The 20,938-nt window shown below is 43.3% G+C and overlaps 2 protein-coding genes across 2 annotated transcripts; one reads left to right on the forward strand and one right to left on the reverse strand.

Moving 5' to 3' along the window:
- The first annotated feature begins 4,440 nt into the window (after positions 1-4,440).
- Positions 4,441-6,143, forward strand: LOC115317561. Its single transcript, XM_029977222.2, has 4 exons — positions 4,441-4,537; positions 4,946-4,958; positions 5,046-5,089; positions 5,732-6,143. The coding sequence occupies exons 1-4, from the start codon at positions 4,489-4,491 to the stop codon at positions 6,076-6,078; spliced, it is 453 nt and encodes a 150-aa protein (XP_029833082.2). The 5' UTR covers positions 4,441-4,488; the 3' UTR covers positions 6,079-6,143.
- Positions 6,144-18,303: 12,160 nt separating this feature from the next.
- LOC8051840 lies at positions 18,304-20,172 on the reverse strand. Its single transcript, XM_029986262.2, has 3 exons — positions 20,112-20,172; positions 19,305-19,468; positions 18,304-18,685 (listed from the first exon to the last, which is right to left on the reverse strand). The coding sequence occupies exons 1-3, from the start codon at positions 20,161-20,163 to the stop codon at positions 18,353-18,355; spliced, it is 549 nt and encodes a 182-aa protein (XP_029842122.2). The 5' UTR covers positions 20,164-20,172; the 3' UTR covers positions 18,304-18,352.
- Between the last annotated feature and the right edge of the window lie 766 nt (positions 20,173-20,938).

Here is a 20,938-nt window from a genome sequence, read left to right on the forward strand (position 1 = left end):
AATAGTCCATAAAAAAACTTATTTGCTGAATGAAAACCTTAATTTTATTTTTGACGTGTGATGTGCGGTTAAACAGTCCCTAATAAACAATATTTTTGAGGGATTAATAAACTTAATTTTGTTATAAATTTAACCGATGTTTCTGGAGTGGCATACCTGCTTATGATTACTAGGCTCGTGTAAAGTAAATCATTAAATCATATTTCGATCAACTTCTGATATACAAACTTTTTGATAACTCATACAAAATTTGTGGCTTCCTGGAGTTTGAATTGATGAAACCCTACTGTACGTCATATTCAAACAAATGGTTTAGCTTTTAGTGCTTACTAAAATCTGAACCTTTGTCAAATGGCGGTGCCGCTACACACAGGCGTTAGTTAATGTATCTTCGAAATAAGTTCGGCTTCTGCCGCCCGTATCCACGAGATGCCGGGTTCGTCATAATCGTGCTGTCCGAAGTGGCTCAAGCAGCTCGTCGATAGTTTCTCTGCGTCGCCCTCCAATACGCTATACTCCGTCTAGTTGCTTTGCTCGAACTATTAAACTCGTAACGTCAGGGCAAGAGTACAAAAGCGCGGTCTTAAATCTCCGAAAGGTATATTAAATTGGCAAAACAAAACATAGTAAATTGTTTTCCCAAAAGCAAGAAATTGGATGTTTAATAACCAATTTCTCTATTTAAAAACAAGGTTGTGTTTGTTCGTGCTTTGTTGCGGATTACTTTAAAGTAAAAAAGCACTATTTGCCTGCCTCCTATGACAGACCGTTGAGCGCGCTCTTTCTGCACCAAGTTTTTCTCGGAGCGAGAGCAGCTTCTCAGCGCTTCGTGACCTTTAATCTCAGAACAAGATGGCTGCGTTGAAAAAACGTTGACGAGACGAATGGTGCAGTCAAAGTGCTGCCCCTTTTGAGAGGAATAACGCTGAACCCAGCATGAAAAGGCAATTTGATTCAAAAGCAAGAAAACAAGTACGTAGCATTCTGGAAAATATTTATTCGTGCATCTCGCCTGAAAAAAACATTTTTAAAGAGGGCTGAATTTGGTGCGCCGGTCTGACAAGTTTGACAGTTTCCTACGTTAACAAGCAAGTTCAAGAACGTTGTCTTTCATTTAAATATGAGCAGGACGCTTGCCGAATAAATATGTCCGTCAAAGTAACTTGCTGCCAATGTGCTCCAAGTGAGCCTCTAAAAACATTCTAAAGTATTAAAATATTTGAAGAAACTTATAATGCCACCATCTTCTTTACTCAACACTCTGCCGTTCCGCATAGGCCTTAATTAATTTACCTTCGAAACAATTTCGCCTTCTGCTACCCGTATTCACGAGATGCCCAGTTAGTCATAACAGTACAGTAGGGAGGGGCTCATGCGCCTCATCAAGTGCTTTGTTGTGTAGCACTTTTGTATGTAATGCTTCTTTAGTTGATGCACTCGGAGTAAAGTAAAGGAGCGCAAACTCAACATGCCCAATACCTGCAAGAAAGAAATGGACATACATTTTGAGGTGAACAAGTCATGCACCAGATAACTTGCTTTATCTGTGTTCAACGGTTCTAGAAATCTGTCAATGCCCTGGCACCAGCAGAGTTGAATCGTTCATTATGAAAAGAAAACCTACCAAACTATAAAATGTTCCGCAGGAATAGGTTACAATATCCGCGACAATCTGTTCTTTTGATTTGGGATTTTAAAGAAATTAGCTGAATTCAGCGGAATTTAGAAATTGTTTGTACTCTGCTAGAACTCCTGTTCTGCGTTTCATGGTTGCTGGGGTTGACTTCTTTGTATTACCGAATGGTTAGAAAAATGAAAGGAAGCTGTATCGTTAAAGTAAAAAATAAATACCCCCAAAAAGTGCTATTTTCATATGCACCTATGGAGTCTTTTTTTCGATAGGAGTGACTTGCCTTGGTGAGCAATGACTTATTGCCCCTAGGATTAAAACAGTGGTTAACTAACGTCCACTCTTATGCAGTTTTTGGTACAGGCTTAAGAGCAAAAAAACTTATTGTTAAAAATTATCAATCCTTCCAACGTGCAAATTTTCCAGTTCAAGGATCCTAGCTCCGATTTCCCACACTAGTATTAAATTAGAACCAAGAGAGAACAGTCGTTTCCTTGAGAGGTGCTAACCTGATAAGCATCTGTGGAGTCAGGTTTTGACTAGCAATGACTTATTGCTTTCAAAACTAAAAAGCTGGTTCCGTAAAAAAAAAAAAAAAAAAAAAAAAAAAGAAATGCTTACGCTCATGCACACAGTTTGTACAGCTAGAAGAGACAAAACACCTTGTTACAAATTAGAAATATTTCATATGTGCAAATTTTACTGTTCAAGGCTGCTAGGAGCAATTTATGCTCTAGTGCTCAACCAAAACAAAAAGAGAACAGCTGTTCCTTTATAGTAAAAACATTATTTCAAAGTGGTTTTTTCCTTTACCTTGAAAGGACTATAATGCATAAAATTCAGTATTTAGGAAGAAGTCGTTATTATTTTGTTAATTTCACTTTAAACTGAATGTGTGTATAAGTCCTATCTCGTCAAATCACGTGACATCAATTTTCCCGCCAAATCTAGCGGGAAAATATTGGTGCACAGGTCACGTGACGTCAATTTCTCCGCTCAATGTAGCAGGGAACAGGCCTTTGTCTGCATACTATAAAGTCAGGTCAGGTGGCATCGATTTTCCCGCCAAATTTAGCAGGGGTAATGAGTTTGCGCATAACGTAGGTGACATCAATGGTTTCGCTAAATTAAGAGGGGAAACTGAATTGGTGCATATTTCACGTGACGTCTATTTTTCCACCAAATTTAGAAGGGAATAGGCATTTGTCTGCAGGTCCCATAAAGTCAGGTCGCGTGACATCACTTTTCCCGCCAAAATTTAGCAGAGGAACTGAATTTGCGTATAACCCAGGTGACATCAATTGTTTCGCTAAACTAAGAGGGGAAACTGAATCGGTGCATAGGTCACGTGACGTCAAATGTTTCGCTAAATTTAGCAGGTAACAGACATTTCTCCGCAGGTCAAATGAAGTCAGTTCACGTGGCATAAAGTTTACCGCCACATTTAGCAGGGGAACTGAATTTGAGCATAACTCAGGTGACATCAATCGTTTCGCTTAGTTTAGCGGGGAAACTGAAGGGGTGCATGGGTCACGTGACGTCAATTTGTCCGCTAAATTTTTCGGGAGCTTTTTCTTCAGCGTCAGTTTGGGCAGATATAATCTTCAATTGTTTTATAGAGAACCATGGATAAACAAGAGCACGCTTCCCCAAAATTGAATCTGGATCTCGAGGCCAGTAACTTGTATGGAGTCTGTGTTTCAGTTTGCTTACTCAGTAAAACACAACCTTAGAGCTCAAACATTAAAATACGTAAGTAGTCGATACGGCTTAGGAAAAAAATCAGGTCCGTAAATACGCAATGCAATAGATTCGCTTCGATCACTTTATCTGCCTCAATTGTGAAGGTTAAATGACGTACATTGACGCACGTTCAATATCAGAATGTCGATACGCCAGGATCTGTGTTTTCCCGCACTGAAACCTGACAAATGCCCTATCGTTTTTTGTCTGAGTCAAGAGGCATTGCCCACATGTGTTATCATCACGTGTAGACATAATGCACAAGATAAATTCTGCCACGGAAAAACTAGAAGCCTAGTGAAGGTTTTATCCTGCGTTACGGCGGTAAATAGAGCCCTATAAAAACGTCAAGAGAAGATCTCATTCATTCATTCTTCCAGGAACGTTTGACTGGTGAGTTGTCATTTCTCGCATCCTAGACGTTTGTTTGTTTCCGATACAGTACGTCATGCTCCTGTCAGTATCATTTTGTTTTCACGGTATAATCGCGCTAGTCAAGTTTCGGGTTACCAGTTCTGGTAACGTGCAGGCACGTTCAGTTTTTCGAACTATGCATCTGACGATTAATAATATTTGGCTTACTCATACACACTGTAACTCGTCTCCTTTGCGACCCCCGAGTCTCCAATAGCCCCTGGTGAATTTTTACTCCGTACTTCGTTGTTCAGAGTTCTTATATAATAACGTCGCATTTTCATTGCTTTCATTACATTTTCATTGCACAAGATTGGTTATAGCGAGCATTCTGTAATTATGAATACTTAAAATAGCATTCAAAATAGCAGTGTGCGAAGAAAAACATTCCTCGTTGCTAAGAGAAAGAGTGTGGTTCTTTGTAAACAAATTCCTTGTTGTTGCTTCTTTTATGTTTTTTTAAGGTTAACAAGATGTACGGCTATTGCGCGGCTCTACGCTTCTAATGCTGTCAGTAAATATAATCGGCGACACATCCAGTGCTTCAATCTCTAGGCTCCTGATTATGCTGCCCTCGGTTTACCAGCGTGCAATGCATCCTCACACCCCAACTTTATTTTTGCCCAAACGCGTGTGTTCGACAAAACAGGGACTGTCAGTAAAACCTTGCTTGGGATTCTTCTTTTCAGTTTTCAAGTGAAATGAAGCTGCTTTTACCTTTTCTTCTTGCTGGTTTGTTGACTGTGACATGTGAGTAAACTGGGTTCACTGGCCACTTTGCAATTATAGCCTAATACTATCGCATCAAATGAGGTTCTTAAATTTCAAAGCTAAGCATTTTTTTAATGTATGGAAATGTGTCGTTCATTTTGTTTGTGAAGGACCACATGGAGAAATTCATAATACTTAGTGGAGACAACATAAGATTGTGAAATTAAAGCAGTAAATAAAAGGTCTTGAAATCACTCCTTGCTCCACAATAAGTTCTCTTAATGTTAACAGGTCCGAATGTTAGATCTAGTTCCCTCAACAGGGGGGTTAACTTTATTTTCAGGTGTTAATCAGGCTTAGTTTCTCAAGAACTTGATGAATATGATGAATTAAAAAAGCATACAATTTAAACCTTTGTTTTCCGTCTTTTTGTTTCATCTTCTGCAGGCGGCGCCAGCATGTGAGTAAAACATTTTAAAATTATTTCACCTCCTAGAATGGTACTGTTCAAACAAATCTATATTTATGAAGCATGTTCTTCTTTCAGAGAGCCGGTAGAAACAACGAAGCCCGAGGAAGTTGCTGAAGAAGGTGGATACCAATTACCATTCTACTTTTTTGTTGTTGTTGTTGTTGTTTTGTTTTTACGCCGTAATTAGTGATATCCGACATTTTCAATAACAAAAAAACAGTTACCAAGACAATCCAATAATATCCAAAATATTAGTGTAAATTCGTTGGCGTCTTAATGGCCATTATATATAATTATCTAAAATCATTTTCCAGACTGAAAGAAACTTTTCCATGCAGTAGCATAAGCCTTTTGTCTTCGAAATATACACAGTTTATACCTACTTTTAAACACTATTATCACTCGGACTATTTTTTAGTAAAAAAACTCAGCTTCATTTGCGGACAATCTACATGTTGTTGCGACTATCACATCGTAATGTTGTATTTTATTATTATTCTCGAGTGTTTCTTTCGTGGCATTCCTGTTTACTATGCATGACCTCTAGTTAAGGTGTTGTCTAGCCTATGTAATCACCTCCGGCCTAACTTTTTCAGTTTCGAATATTCCGTCGGATGTTATGAAAACAGGCATTCTCGCTTTTTAAATGCTGTCAACGATTTCAGAGCTATTTTATATTGCAAGCTCCCTTTTCAGGCATACTACACTCAACCAGTGTCCCGTTCCTTATTTTGTTTTTGTTGTTTTCTCATTCATTCTAGCTGAGGAGTACCGCTGGAGACGAAAAGTAGGAGAAACCCTCGAAAGGGTTGGCAAATGGCTTCAGGGCAAATACTCGGCAGCAACAGAAGAGGAAGAACTGGAGATGGCGCTGTTGATTGCCGAACTCGAGCAGCCTGACGTCAGTGGGAAGGACATCCTCAGCGAACATGACGAAGAAGTTAACGAAGTTGACGAAGTTGACGAAGTTCAAGATGAAGTGGTTCCTTACGGTCTGAGGAAGAAGTTCAGTAAGTGGAGGAAGAAGATCGTCGACGCCGGCAAGAAAGTTGCCACGGCCGTTGTGATCAACAAGGCTGCTGGTGCCGTTGTTGCGGCAACTGGATAAACTCAAGAAACAAATGAATTTCGCTTTTATCATGAACTAGAAAATAAATTATGTTCAAACTGAAATGGCTTTCCACGTGCAAGAGTTTGTTAGAACACAAGTTCTTAGGTTCCTGTTTGTTTTAGTAGCCAACTGGAGTGGGGGTACTTGCTTTTTCTCATGTTCAGATAAAAAAAATAGGTTGCTGATGAACAGTTTATAAGGTGTGTGTGTGTATTTGGGAAATATGAATAAATAAACATAAGCAGGTATGCATAATGTAAGCTCTAGTTGTATAGTAGGCACTTTGTAAAGTTGGCTGAAGTGATCGACAGCCAAAACAGTGAAATCGCCGTTCGCTGCGCTGCGCTGTCTCCAGTACTGAAGCCCCTCTATCTTGGGACAATGGCATCATTCATTGTTGTGGAAGTGCTCATCCAATACTAAAGCCCCTTCATGTTTCCAAAGCAGCGCAAGGTACATCGATGTACGAGGCACGTGCAAAGAGGTGCCCTTGGGAAGATCATGGCGTCATAGCGCAGCGATCAGCTAGATTTCAGACGCTATGTTCTTCCAAGAAGTATCGCGCGGCGCTTAATTGTCTCGAGAATTTCCACAACAATGAAAAGCGCCACTTTTCACAGGGTAGAGGGGAGATTGGTAGGTCGTTCCCCCTATATACCTCGAGGGTACTTCAGCAGCTTGGTGATGTTTGCAATATATATATATATATATATATATAAAGTAATGAAGTCGCACTTCGAAACGTTGTTGGAGTTTTAAAGCATTAAGTGAGTCGACGTCTTGGCCTGGGACTTCAAGACTGTTTGCCAAAATCGGTTACAGAGTTGTTTTCGGTTTCTACACCTCGGTCGGCGTCACGTGTCAGATTGCGTGTAAAACTGCCGAAGTAAAAAACGCTGCTGACGGTTGTAGCTACACAAAGTCACCCTGCGCCCCTTCTAAAGAAGCTACAACCGTCATCCCACTGTCCTTGAAACTTGGCCCCGACCGACAAGCTTCTTCACCCGGATACAAACTGCCCTACGCTTCCCTCTCACGAAAGCTCCAACCGTCACCCGCCGAAATTTGGACCCGACGGCAGCATTGTATAAGCGTTTGCCCATCTGGAACTCCTCCTACGGTTCTTTGGAAACTCCAACCGTCATCCCCCCTTTTTAGAAACTTGGACTCGACCGTAGCATTCTATAAATACCACCTGCGTTCATGTGTAAAAGTACTTCCTGACGAAGGCCGGACTCCGACCGAAACGTCGAAGAATAAATCGTCCGTTGTTGCTGTTTTCACCAAGGTTTTTTTCCTTTCCATATATATATATATATATATATATATTGATACATAGACGGTGACGAAGACAAACGACAGGCCATCGGCAGTGGCTCGTGCACACAGGCGCTGCAGCGGGCAGCTTTGAATAAAAACTATCGTTCGGAGGGCACCCCGTTCCCATCGCTCCTTCCAGCACCGTAACATACTTGGTGGAGGTGCGGGGGTCCCTCGTCCAAGCCATCTACAGCTCTGCCATCACGCATCTTCGAAGTCATCGGGTGCTTACACCGCCTTCCATGGCAGAAGGTGAGCAAGCGGCGGCTCCGGCCATCCGTACTGGCTCCATACCCTACCGTCAGCGTGATCCCCCCACCTTCGCTGGCTTCGGAAGCGACGACGTCGACGAATGGCTTTGCACATTCGAACGAGTCAGTGTGCATAACGCTTGGGACAACACACATAAACTTGCCAATGTCGTGTTCTACCTCCGCGACACGGCGAAAGTGTGGTTTGACAATCATGAAGAACAGATAGTGTCATGGGATGCCTTTAAGACCCGGCTATCGGACGTCTTCGGCTGTCCCGTGAGCCGCAAGGAGAACGCCACCCAGCGACTCGCAACGAGAGACCAATCTTCAGGTGAGCCCATCACCACCTACGTCGAGGACATTCTGGCGCTTTGCAAACGTGTGAACCCCACCATGTCTGAGATGGAAAAGGTCGAAAACATCATGAAAGGAATTGCCGAAGACGCCTTCGCAGTGTTGGTCTCACGAAATCCAACAACCGTGGCCCAACTTCAGGAAGAGTGCCAACGCTGGGAAGGCCACAGAAGCAGGCGCATTGCCTCACCCTCTACCGTCTCTCGGCTTCAGAACTGCGTCGCGTCGTCCGGACCACCCTTGACAGGCGACATCAAAAACATTATTCGGCAGATCATCAAAGAAGAGCTCGCCGTTCTCTTTACACCCTCTCGCCGTGACCTCCAAAGCGAACCCGTTGACCTGTCGCCCGAAGGCATACGAACCCTAATTCGGAACGAGTTGGCACAGTCAGCACCATCATCACAAGAAACTATCTGCGCAGCCTCACCAGCGCATGCCTGCGGCACACCAAATTGTTTTCAAGCCGACTACAACCCCAGATTCGTCCAAAGCTCCGAGAGGCCATGGCTCCGCCAGTTCTCCTCCCCTCCGGCCACCAGACGACCCATGTTTTTCTACTGTGGCATACCGGGTAACATAGCAAGATTCTGTCGCCTTCGCATCGCGGATGCTTCTCGGGCATACAATCCTCGAGCCTTCCCACAGTACAGAGATTATCATAACGACAGTTATCATCAAGACGCAGAATAACACTTACTTAGTAACCCACGGCGTTCAGTTTCCCCTTCATATCGCGCCCGTGCAAACCGAAGCCCCTCACCTGCAGGATACCGGCGACGTTCTCCGATGCGGGTTGACCAAACGCTGCCCAAATCAGTTCACGATGGAGAAAACTAAAGGAAGCAGCTAAAGGGGGTACGGCTGCTCCTTCACTTCCTCGACGTCCCCCACCGACTACGTCCTCTTCAAACCTATTAGACATAATCATTAAGAAGGTAAGCTTCACAGCACTTGTCGACACAGGAGCGTCCATTTCTATAATTTCTGACCGTGTCCGGAAACGATTGCGACTTGTTTGTACACCCTGGGAACACGGTAGTCTTCGTAGCGCAAACACAACACTGATTTATCCCCTCGGCTTAGTTTCTGTCGAGATTATCATTCAAAATGAACCTCATCGTCACATTTTCGCAGTTCTACCGAGTTGCTCACACGACATTATTTTAGGCTGGGACTTTTTAGTCACTCGACGTGCGCTTATTGACTGTGAGACGAAATCGCTATACCTTAGCAAAGTTACCCCTGGCGTTGAACCTCTTTCATACAACCGTGTTTCTTTCCGTGCAACAAGTAACACTCGAATTTCACCCTTCACTGCAGCGCTTATTCAGTTAACTGCAGACCTTCCAGACTCCGATTATTTACTTGAACCGAACTTAGAAGTTTTCTTTCAGAAAGGTCTCGCGCTGCCCTTTGCTCTCACGCGATCGCGTTCTTGTATATGTACTGTTCTCGTAGCAAACACGACAAACATCTACCAAATCCTTCCAGCTGGTTCATGCATTGCTACAACGACGCTTCACGACGTCATATACATCAATGCTGTTAGCGATACCTGCTTGACGTTCAACGCACCTTTGATTTCCGACTCCGTGGATGCCCACAAATTGCTTCGCCGGACCATTAACGCCAATTTGCCTGAGTCACAACGTGACGCCTTGCATAAGCTACTGTGCTCTTTTCTTGATATCTTTGACTTTCAACCTACTGCCCTGACACAAACGTCAATTGTTCAACATACCATTGCAACGGGAGACCACCAGCCTTTACGCAGTCGTCCATATCGTGTTTCTGCCAAAGAACGCGAAGTTATACAAAATCATGTGAGTGACATGTTGCGCAAAAATATCATTCAGGATTCATCCAGTCCCTGGTCATCTCCGGTGGTACTGGTTAAAAAGAAGGATAACACCTGGAGATTCTGTGTTGATTACAGGCGCCTCAACAAAATAACCAAGAAAGACGTTTACCCTCTTCCACGCACAGATGACGCCCTTGATAGCCTACACGATGCCAACTACTTTTCTTCGATAGATATGCGTTCAGGGTATTGGCAAATCAGCGTAGACGAAAAAGATCGCGAAAAGACAGCTTTCGTTACTCCTGATGCCCTTTACGAGTTCCGTGTTATGCCCTTCGGATTGTGTAACGCTCCTGCTACCTTCGAGCGAATCATAGATTCTTTGCTCCGAGGCTTGCGTTGGACAACTTGTTTATGCTATTTAAATGACGTTATAATATTCTCGTCCAATTTTGACACACACTTGTCTCGCCTCACGGCTGTGCTGAAAATATTTCGCGACGCTGGCCTTCACCTGAACTCTAAGAAGTGCGTATTTGGAAACACTGAAATTAAGATCCTCGGCCACTTGGTCAGCCCCCAGGGCATATCCCCTGATCCCGAGAAATTAACTGCAGTTTCCCAGTTCCCCCCCCCCCCCCCCCCCCCCCAAACGAATCAAAAGGCTTTGCGCTCTTTTCTCGGGCTGTGCTCCTATTTCCGACGGTTCATTCGTGGCTTCGCTGAAATATCGGCCCCCCTGCACCACCTTTTGAAAAAGAACGTCCCTTTTATTTGGTCTCAACGCGAACAACGTGCATTTCATGCTCTCAAAACCGCGCTTACAACACAACCCGTTTTGGCCCATTTCAACCCCTCTCTTGAAGTGGAAATACACACTGATGCTAGTGGATACGGTCTTGGTGCTGTCCTCATTCGAAAACATGAAGGCAAAGAACATGTCGTTGCTTATGCGAGCCGTGCTTTATCTAAACCTGAAATGAATTATGCAATAACAGAAAAAGAATCTCGCGATTATTTGGGCAATTGCCAAGTTCAGACCATACGTATTTGGACGCCCCTTTAAGGTCGTTACAGATCACCATGCCTTATGCTGGTTATCCAACCTCAAAGATCCCTCGGGAAGGCTCGGCAGATGGGCCCTTAAACTTCAAGAATACGATGTATCTATATTTTATAAATCTGGTAGAAAACATGAATCATCTGATTGCTTGTCCATAAATCCGACAGCTTCAGACCCATCACTCCCTTCTACGCCCATCAATGTAATCGCTTTGACCTCAAGCTTAGACTTTGCTGTAGAACAGCAAAAATACAAATCCCTCCGCCAAGTATTTCAGTGTTTACAGAAGTGTTCTCAGACACGTAAGGAAAAACGCCTTACCAATATCTACACATCGGAACAAGGAATATTATACCGCCGGAACTATGACCCGCAAGGTGCGCCACTCCTGTATGTTGTTCCTAAGCATCTCCGTGGCGACATATTGCGTACTCTCCATGATGACCCCACAGCTGGACACATGGGGTTCTTCAAGACATACATGCGTGTCCGACACACTTTCTACTGGCAGGGCATGTACCGTGATATCTTCAAATACGTTGCATCATGTCTACAATGTCAACGCCGGAAACGACCCACCTCCGCGCCCGCCGGACGCCTACATCCTCTTCACCCGCCCCAATATCCATTTGAACGCGTGGGGATTGATCTTTTAGGTCCACTTCCTGTTACGCAATCAGGCAACCGGTGGATTATTGTCGCAATTAACCACTTGTCGCGTTATGCCGAGACGTCAGCATTGCCTACCTCCAATGCTGAAGATGTCGCCGCTTTCCTTCTGAAACAAGTTTTTCTGCGGCACGGACATCCTCGGCATCTCATCAGCGACCGAGGCACAGTCTTCCTCTCCGAAGTTCTTCAACAGTTGTTAGGCCTCTGTGGAACTGTACATAAACCTACTACAGCTTACCATCCCCAGACGAACGGTCTAGTGGAATGCTTCAATCGCACAATAGCAGACATGATCTCCATGTACGTTCAGTCCGATCATCAGAACTGGGACAGTGTACTTCCCTTTGTCACCTACGCCTACAACACTGCTCTCCAAGACACACACGGCTACACTCCATTTTTTCTTCTACACAATCGATCCCCAACCACACTTCTCGACGCGTTACTTCCTTACAACCACAATGAACAGCTAGAGGACACTGTCGCCCGCCTTGTCTGCCGTGCCGAAGAGGCGCGACAGCTCGCCCGCCTACGCACAATAGCTTCACAGCAGCGCCAATGTCAACGTTACAACGAGACACATCGACCTGCGTCTTACACCGCCGGTGACCTTGTGTGGCTCTGGACGCCACGTCGGCAACAGGGCAAGGCCACCAAGTTCCTCCACCGGTACGCCGGCCCATACCGCATCACTGCCAAGCTGTTGGACCTCACCTACCAGGTACCCTACCCAACACCTGACCGACGGACACCTCCGAAGGACACCGTTCACATCACCCGCATCAAACCCTACCATCATCCCAATCAAACCCTTGCCCTAGAACACCCCTCTTCTCCACCAAACTTCCCCCTCCACTATGCGGTCGAGACGACCACCAACAACGGCGGGGGTAATGATACATAGACGGCGACGAAGACAACGACAGGCCATCGGCAGTGGCTCGTGCACACAGGCGCTGCAGCGGGCAGTTTTGAATTAAAACTATCGTTCGGAGGGCACCCCGTTCCCATCGCTCCTTCCAGCACCTTAACAATATATATATATATATATATATATATATATATATATATATATATATATATATATATAATATATATATATATATATATATATATATATGTAAATACATTGTTATGGACGTTTATTATTGCTACCAGCTCAGCGCCTGAATATCTTAATAACCAGCAATAACGGTATAACAGTAAATAAGGAAAAGATACCGCTGCTTTTAACGTGAAAGTAAGCGACCCCACGTGCAAGTAATACTGGGCCGGCGATGCCCTGAGGCAGAAGAGCGTCTTCTCTAAGTGCACTATTGAAACACATGCTGTTTGCCAATTTTTTCACACTACTAAGAAGGCACCTGTCGGCCCGGCAATCTTGTTCCCGCTTTGATGATGATGATCATGTGGCTTTTTCCTTTGAAACGGGCGAGCTGGAAGGATGTCCGTGCCCTTGACAAAATAATAAAAAAAATATACTTCTGTCTGTTGCTTATTTTACGTCACCAGTGTTCAAGCCTCAATCTCGTTCTCTGCACACACTGTAGGAGCGACACGGCGACTCTCATACTTGCAGTTGATGGAGTGGCACTGTCTGAGTTGCAGTTACCACGGGCTTGACTAGCTCCATCTCCGTCCAAGTTGCCGGCGCCTCTCCTCGTCGTTATGAACATCAGTGTCCGCTAGTATTCTCTTAGAATTGAGACTGTGCTGATTCTTTGGAAGTCACAGCAGCGGCTTACAGAAGAGTATCAGGTGCTCCACTGCTTCAGTTTGTACACCGTGCATGTTTACACGGCTAGAATGCCATGTTGTGTCCCATTGTCGGCCCGGTAACCGATCGTTTGCGCAAATTTTTTTTGCCTCGACTGTATCTACGGATTGTTTTTTTTCCTCAGTCAATTGCCATAAAGTAGTCGGCACTGGAAGGTCCGTGCCAACGTCTCTATCGTTTAAGCGAAAATTCAAAGTAACGAAACTAAAGTTATTGACGTTTCCAGAGTACTGACATTTCAAATTTTCCATTAAATGACAAAGCGGTCCGGTGCAACAAAAGCAAATTGTGGGGAGAAACACCTGCATTCCAGAAGGCAATTAAAGTAATAAGGAAACGACATTTGAGCTTACAAAAAATCCTGGACGGATAGGCGAGACGCCGCAAGATCCAAAATTATCACTTATACAGCGATATCTCTAACGGATCGCTGCATTTTTAGAAAAAAAGTGCGCGATTGAACACAGAAGACGAGGCCGAAGAAACAAGTGACGTCGCGATTCTCATTCCCTCTCCTCCTCGCCACTTCCCTTTGAGCTGGAGAGTCGAAGCGAGAAGAAGAGACGTGAGGCCGCTTCCCATCATTCTCAAATTTTCCAGGACAGTGACGTTCAAGTCCTCGCTTGATCGCGGTCTTCTTTTCCAAAAGTACGGCCATTCGTTTGAGATATCGATGTATGAGTGATGTTATGGAGTTCGTAGCGTCCCGTTCAACGCTTCTGTCGCTTTATTTTGCGAAATCCAAATTTCGGTTCAGTATCCCTTTAAGCCAATGTCAATATTGTGAATTAAATTAGAGGCCACGCAGTACATATAATACACGCATAAAATGGATTTACACGTTTTAATAATTATAAAAATCAAATACCGCATTCAAATACTTGCAAATATTTTTAGCCAAAAGCAGAGATCTCTGAAACATATTTCTAAGAGTCTCACGCTTGACATATGCTCATCCAGTTGCACGCAGATGCCGAGAGAGTGTTCAAACTTTCCCTCAAAATCGTAGTGCGTATCGGCAGTAATGAGCTACATGGCGGCTGTACGGTTTTATGTTCAAACGTTGACGCAGCATCGTATAGCATTGTTTTCTCACGTGCAGCTCTCGGCTTGTTTTGCGCGTGAAATGTGTTGGTGTCATCACAGCAGAGCGCTGAGCAAGACTATTTCGCGTAAAAATTCACCCGTGTTCACTAAGTGCCTTGTACCGAACCTAAACGACCAGTGGTGCCTGGCGAAATGGCGTGCTAAATAGAGCTTGTGCAGTAGAGCTTCTTCCACAGTACCTCTATTAACTAAAAAAAGTTAGGAGTTATCAATATACCTTCAATTACCTTTTTTAGAAGCTGGGAGGAGCCTTTATTGGCACGTTGTTCTTGCAAAAGGAGTATGCCTATCACCTTGCCACTGGTCAAAATTTACTAGCCATCTTATCTAGAGCTCCCAAGAAAGAATCCCCGTCTTGTAAATGAATTATATTAAATAAGCAGAAACATTTCATGCACAACTTGTCATAATAGAGGCCGTTGGCCGCAGGGCACGTTCAACATTGTTTGCTAATTGAAGAGCGATCTTGATTTGGTTGATTTAGCTGATTTACACACATAGACGTGCATTCTACCAAATCAAGATATTTATTTTTTGGCAAATGTAAAAGTTAGCTAGTGGTCCAAAGAAACTCAAATATTGCGTGAACGCAGCATTCTGTGCCAACTACGTCTTTAAAAAAAAGCTCTGTTGGAGTGGGCTTTTATAAGGGCCTAAATATGGACAACCAATTGGTCTCAAGCTGCTTTATTTGCTGCATTAAGGTACAATATTGGCAAGCCAAATAACAATACAAAGCGCCACATCTACTGTACATTTATGCTGTTGAGCTGTGGCGTTGGGAGGGCAGGGGGATGTTACTGCAAGAACTCTCTAGGCACAGAAAACTTGACTTTTTTGCCACAAATTTAGCTGAAGGTATGAATGTTAAAGTCGCAAAACCTTCGCTATGTTGTAAATCACATTTTATTTCTTGATAAGTCACTTTGACAGGTTGAAATCACATCTTTACTGCTTAGTGTTATTCTCTTAGTGTAAGAATAAAGAAATCACGCGCAATTAATGCACCGCGATCTTGCTTTTCTTTCTTTGAACGCGTTAGAATTAGAACGCTCTTTTTGACGAAAATCCGAGGGTGCCATTCGTTTGTCAGCTAGAGGGAGAGAGGAGAGGGAGGGGATGAGGGTGGCGCGTACGACGCTCGTTTTGGTCCGAAGCACTGACATCACACGGGTCAACCCCTCAACTCCTTCTACGTCTCTCCCTGTAGCTCACAAACGAAAGTCACCACCGGGCTTTCGTCAAAACGAGCCCTTTGGTTTTTGTTGAAGGCACGCGCACAGCTGGCGCAGAGCCAGAAAGGAGGAGGCGCCGCGCAACACCACCTAGATATCAAAACCTTACTACGAATGAGATCGTGTCACCAGAGAAGGGCAACGCTGGATACAGATTGAAAGCGAGTGCCGCTTCAGCGCTCGGCATTGACTCAAGTTTAAACTTTGAGCCGACGTTGTTGTAATCTCGTGTCCACTCTGGTCCCAAAGTTGGCCTTCTCTTATGACGCCATATCATTAAGGACTACGGCTTTGTTATCCTGAAGGTGTTGCGCCGCGGCGTGGTGGAATGCGGGCGCAGTGGCGTCAATAGGGTCAGCGGCAACAGGGGCGGTACACCGCTGGGCCCCGCCGCCCCCCCTCGCTTTAACATGCCACTGTGCGCGCAAACACAGTCGCCGCTTTGCAATCACCAGTTTTTCTTCGCCTTGGGTTTCTGTAGTAGCGGTGCGTGAGCTGTGATGTGTATAAGTATAGTCGGTTACAGGTTAAGAAGGTAGCGGCAAATGCCCCTCAAAGGGAATCATATGTCCCTCCGCCACCTCCGCATCCGATAGCATGCCATCGTTTCCGTGACGTCGCGGTCAACGCGCGAGGAGAGTCTTGCCTTTCTGTACATATTTGCTTTATCTTTCGACTTTGACTTAGCATTGTGGAAGCCACGAGAGGGAGATTAGAGTTTTCTCCCTCCGATGGAAACAAATACGACTTTCGGGGATTAGTTTCCCCCTCCGATGCATGCAAAGGCTGCACTCAGGGGCTCGGTTCCCCCTCCAATGAATACAAAGGTCGTTTTCTTAAAAAGTGGGATCGGAGACAAGTTGGAATCCATTGAAGCGCAACAAGGAGCGTTTCCAGTGAACTCTTCTTTCGACTGCGGAGAGATTTGAAACGGGCGCATCACGCTTGTGGGAGGAGCTTCTCCTACCTCCTTGGACTTCCAACCGACTATAGTTAAAACGATGGATGCGGTTCCCTCTACGAGTAATATGGACGCAGTTCCTTCCACGAGTGGTATAGATCTGGTTCTTTCCACCAGTAATGTGGATGACCGTGAAAGAGTAAGAAAATTACAGGAAGATTCACTGATGGATTCTTATTGAATCCCTTAGCATGACCCTTGGGAGACGCTACACACGTTCACTTTTGGGAAATGCTAACACTGACGCCGTAACGAGGCCTAAAAAAGACAGCACAAAATAGAGGAAGCAAAAGAGAAAGCCAAAAGAAAAAGATACATTGGTGGATTCTTAAGGAATGCGTTAGCATGACCCATTTAAACGCCACACACGCCCTCCTATGGGAAACGCTAACGAGCGTTCTCATGCTAACGCATTAAAAACTAGCTTGCTACAATTGCACACTGTCCGTGTCTCTTGTGTTAGCAAATTGTCGTGTGTATATTCGCGCTCTATTCCGCAAGAACAGTTGGTTTGGTCGCAACAGTCTAAACTTTTTATTTTATTGTTAATATGCATATTGGACTTGTTCTTGTGTTTTGCAGCGTTTTTGGAGTTCAATTTACTTTAATTACTAACTACATTATGCAAAACTCTTCGGATATATTTTTGTTTTATTTTGGTTTCGAAATGGACTATTCAAAAGGCTCTAAATAAGTGTGCGACGCAGACGCAACTTGTCATGCTTTTCGTAGCTTCCTGCTCATTATAACAATTAGATTTCTTAGGCACGCCCCCAAAAAAGTATTGTTAAAAAAAAGTGCCAGGTGTAATCAGATGACCATTGGCAACATTAGTGGGAATTTGAATTTAAAGTCTATCGAGGATCGAAATGAATTTTTAAGGCAAAATCGAGGCTGGAGTTGGTGCAAACACTTCCTTTCATCAACGTAACAAATCGCTTTGTTCTGAACTGATTTAATAAAAAAAAAACATAGCATCCGAAGTTACTCTTAATTTCACTTAAATTAAAATATTAGTTCAGGTTTTTTTATTGTCTCGTTGTTTGTGAATGCAGCGACATTCCCTCTCATTTTATTTTCTACAGATTTGGCTTTCACGAGGAATGTAAACGTAAGAACGTTTATCGCTAATCCTATTTTTCGTCAAAGTTTCTAAAGGTCAATAAAATGAAAATTGTACTAGGATAAACAAGCAAAGTTTTACTAGAATGAGATGCTCAAATTTCGTCACGATGCGTAAAAATATTTACTACGCATTTGATCAATAACGTTGGGTGACCTTCCAAAACATTAATGCTATTACATATTTATTGCAAACGTAAAATTCTTCTTACAACTGAGATCGTATTTGTACAGTATGTAAAGCGACACCCTAAGAAGTGTCTGCGTGTGAATACCCCGTATTGCAGCCGATGACGAAGTAAGGTGTATATCGTGGTCCAAACGTCGTGCGATTCGAGTGGCAAATATCTAAGGAGTTGTTTATTGCTAGAGGGGCAAAGATATTGTTAACCGTATTTTCCTCTCGGCCTTTTTGTTGGAAGATCAAGATCAATATTAGAGGCTGCGAGATTCCAACTTTTCTTTTTTTATAGATTTCACGCACCAATTGTTTTCCACCAGCCTGTAGCTGTAGTTTTTAGGATACCCCTAAAAAAGTACAAAATTCATGCAATTTTATAATACACTAATATTTTATTTGTGTGTTAATTTCAAATAAATATCTAAAAAATTGCGACGCAGTCCTCGAGGAACTTTTTGGTGTCGGGATCCCACATCGTCTCCTGCACAACGACGCCCCCGTTCAGCTGAACACCCTTGGCGATGAGGTCCTTGCCAAGTTCGTCGATGTCTTCGGAGAGTGCGAGCACCAGGCCGCTGTAAGACTCGTCGTCTCCAAGGGCGTACCTTCCAGTGCGCTCTCGGATCTTCTGCCTGATTATTTCGCCTGCCTTCTGACCCACGAATCGCTTTCCAATCTCCAGACCTGCTTTGCCGACTTGTCTGAACACTTTCCTAGCACCTCGAAAAATCTTCTTGAAGAAATACTCCGCCGCCTGAAACAAAATTAAACGAAGATTTTTTTAGTTCGCAGCGCCGCAAAAATTAGAAATGTAGTCGATACAAGCGTGAAAACAATTCACGTGCTTTTTACTGAACAATCGCCTCGTTAACCAACCCCCCCCCCCCCCCCCAACAAATATTCCTGCCTTTATATTATTATTTTTTTATGTCAGGTGCACAGTTACTTCTTATAATCACGAAACATAATGCATGCTGTTTGCTTGCATGCATGCTTGCTTCCTTTTCTTTGCGACAGTAGATTATACTATTTTCCTGAATTATAACTCTTACGAACTGTAAAGTCAAATTTTTAAAGTTGTAATTTGCATGTCTATCCTTAGCCACCAGTGAGCTCATTTGCTCCTGACCTGCATATTTTGTTCTTAGAACACATCAGTACTTTTGTTTTTCCAAAAAAAGGTTAAAGGGTGCAACCTATGAAGCGAGGTTTCTAGCAGAGAAATTACTAAAATAAACGTATTTTACGTTTATCTTATTTAACCAGTAATGCCCACAACAAATACGCACTCAAATGCACATGAGCAACCGCTTTCAAGTGCCTCTTTATGGGGCAATTGAAAACGCTCATTTAGAGCCAGTTTCAGTTCTCACCTCGTCCGCAGGAACGTCCGCTTTATGAGCAGTTTCCTTCCAGCCCTGCGCAACCTTGCACAATATCTTGCCTACCAGTTGGGCCTCTTCTCCAACCCTTTTGGATTCTTCGTCTAGGACTACGTCAATCGCGATAGCATCTTCCGCCTTCCTTGTCGATGGAGCTGCCAATACCATTCACTAAATTAGTGAGGGAATATGCTTAGGCACATTCACTTAGCCTCATAATTGAGTCATCACTGTGACCCAACCTCTCGAGCAACGCTGATGTGTAAATTACCTACTACATTAAAACAGCATATGTCCGATATTTCAACCAATGTTTCTAGTATGCAACTGTAGGTCCGGTGACGTGCTAGCAATAAAGTGATTACAAAATATATAATAGAATTATTAGCTCTCTTGATAAAGCAGCTTGGCAAATAAATGACTCCGAGTGCACGCGACGTTACAACTGCAATATAAATATCTGGGCTTAAACTTTAATAATTCTGGAGTGCCTAGTTTTTGGGCCGCAAAGCACTTGGAACGGAAGCAATTTACTCTACCAAAAGGTTTGCGCGAAAGAGGCTTCAGATTTCTTAGAGTGTGCTATTAAGCTTAATTTTAACGATTTTGATTTATTGAAACTTTGATACACGTGCAAACCTTCTGAGGAAAAACGAGGCTAGTGCAACCTTTGATTTCGCATTATACGAATGGCCAGATTCACGCCTAAATAATCATACCTGCATAAAAAGCAATAATAACCTACGCCATTGGCACATTGATTTTAGAAATATAGTCCACTAAACGTTTCACACTTACCAGCAAATGCCGTGCAGCATGCAAAAAAGATGCCGAACAGGACTGAGTTCATATTGTTTCTAAAGTGAGCAAAAAATTGCAAGGTTCATGTACAACAATAGGAGCGTTTTACTGGATGTTTTATATATGTCTCAGCTGCGTGTACTCATAAAAAATGATAAATTTTCTAAATGTTTGATTTTTGACAACAAAATTGATCTTGCCATCTTTAAAAGTATATTGAAAAATATAAAAAAGGAGAAGATTCAACGTACCCTTGGAGGATGTCAAGCGTGTTGTAACTGATGAGTACTGCTTCGTTTATCCTTGTCTAGGCTCCACGTCTCTTTTTATATGGTCACTGTTTTAAGGTTCTGAGTTTATGATAAGCAATTTGTGCTGTGGATGTCCCCTACTTCAAATGGGTTTTTTTCGCATTCAGCCTTTCGCCCCTCGCTACGCGCATGTTCTATCATACTTTTCTGTTAGTACAACACGGGGGTTTTCCCCTGAAGAGTTTTGTTGTATGCGCTTTATTTGTGTTGGAAGTGATAGCGATAGGACGCATTCTCGTAGAGTTGCTTATCACTTTTGCGCTATCACGAAACGATGGGACTTCCTTGAGAGTAAAGTACTTCTTAGTCACATCACGTGAATAGATACCACAATGACAACTGACAAATTGAGTTGAATTAATTATAATGTTCATTCATTTTTAATTCTTCATCAAAGTAGCGTTCGAAAATACCACTTTTTTACTACATTGAAACAGTTATTAAGCACCAATGAAAAGCATGAAACATATTCGATCAAAAATACTTCTGTAAAATGTCAGTAAAATACATTAT

This window comes from Ixodes scapularis, unplaced genomic scaffold (genome assembly GCF_016920785.2).
Source record: "Ixodes scapularis isolate PalLabHiFi unplaced genomic scaffold, ASM1692078v2 PGA_scaffold5__190_contigs__length_132052651, whole genome shotgun sequence".
Taxonomy (NCBI): domain Eukaryota; kingdom Metazoa; phylum Arthropoda; class Arachnida; order Ixodida; family Ixodidae; genus Ixodes; species Ixodes scapularis.

Bases quoted from the DNA above. Each gene is read 5' to 3' on its own strand.
- LOC115317561 (XM_029977222.2), top strand. From the start codon at position 4,489: ATGAAGCTGCTTTTACCTTTTCTTCTTGCTGGTTTGTTGACTGTGACA. The intron at 5,090-5,731 runs GTGGATACCAAT...CATTCATTCTAG, and splicing joins CGAGGAAGTTGCTGAAGAAG to CTGAGGAGTACCGCTGGAGA.
- LOC8051840 (XM_029986262.2), bottom strand. From the start codon at position 20,163: ATGAACTCAGTCCTGTTCGGCATCTTTTTTGCATGCTGCACGGCATTT. The intron at 19,469-20,111 runs GTAAGTGTGAAA...TGGTATTGGCAG, and splicing joins ATGCTGCACGGCATTTGCTG to CTCCATCGACAAGGAAGGCG. The intron at 18,686-19,304 runs GTGAGAACTGAA...ATTTTGTTTCAG, and splicing joins CGGACGTTCCTGCGGACGAG to GCGGCGGAGTATTTCTTCAA.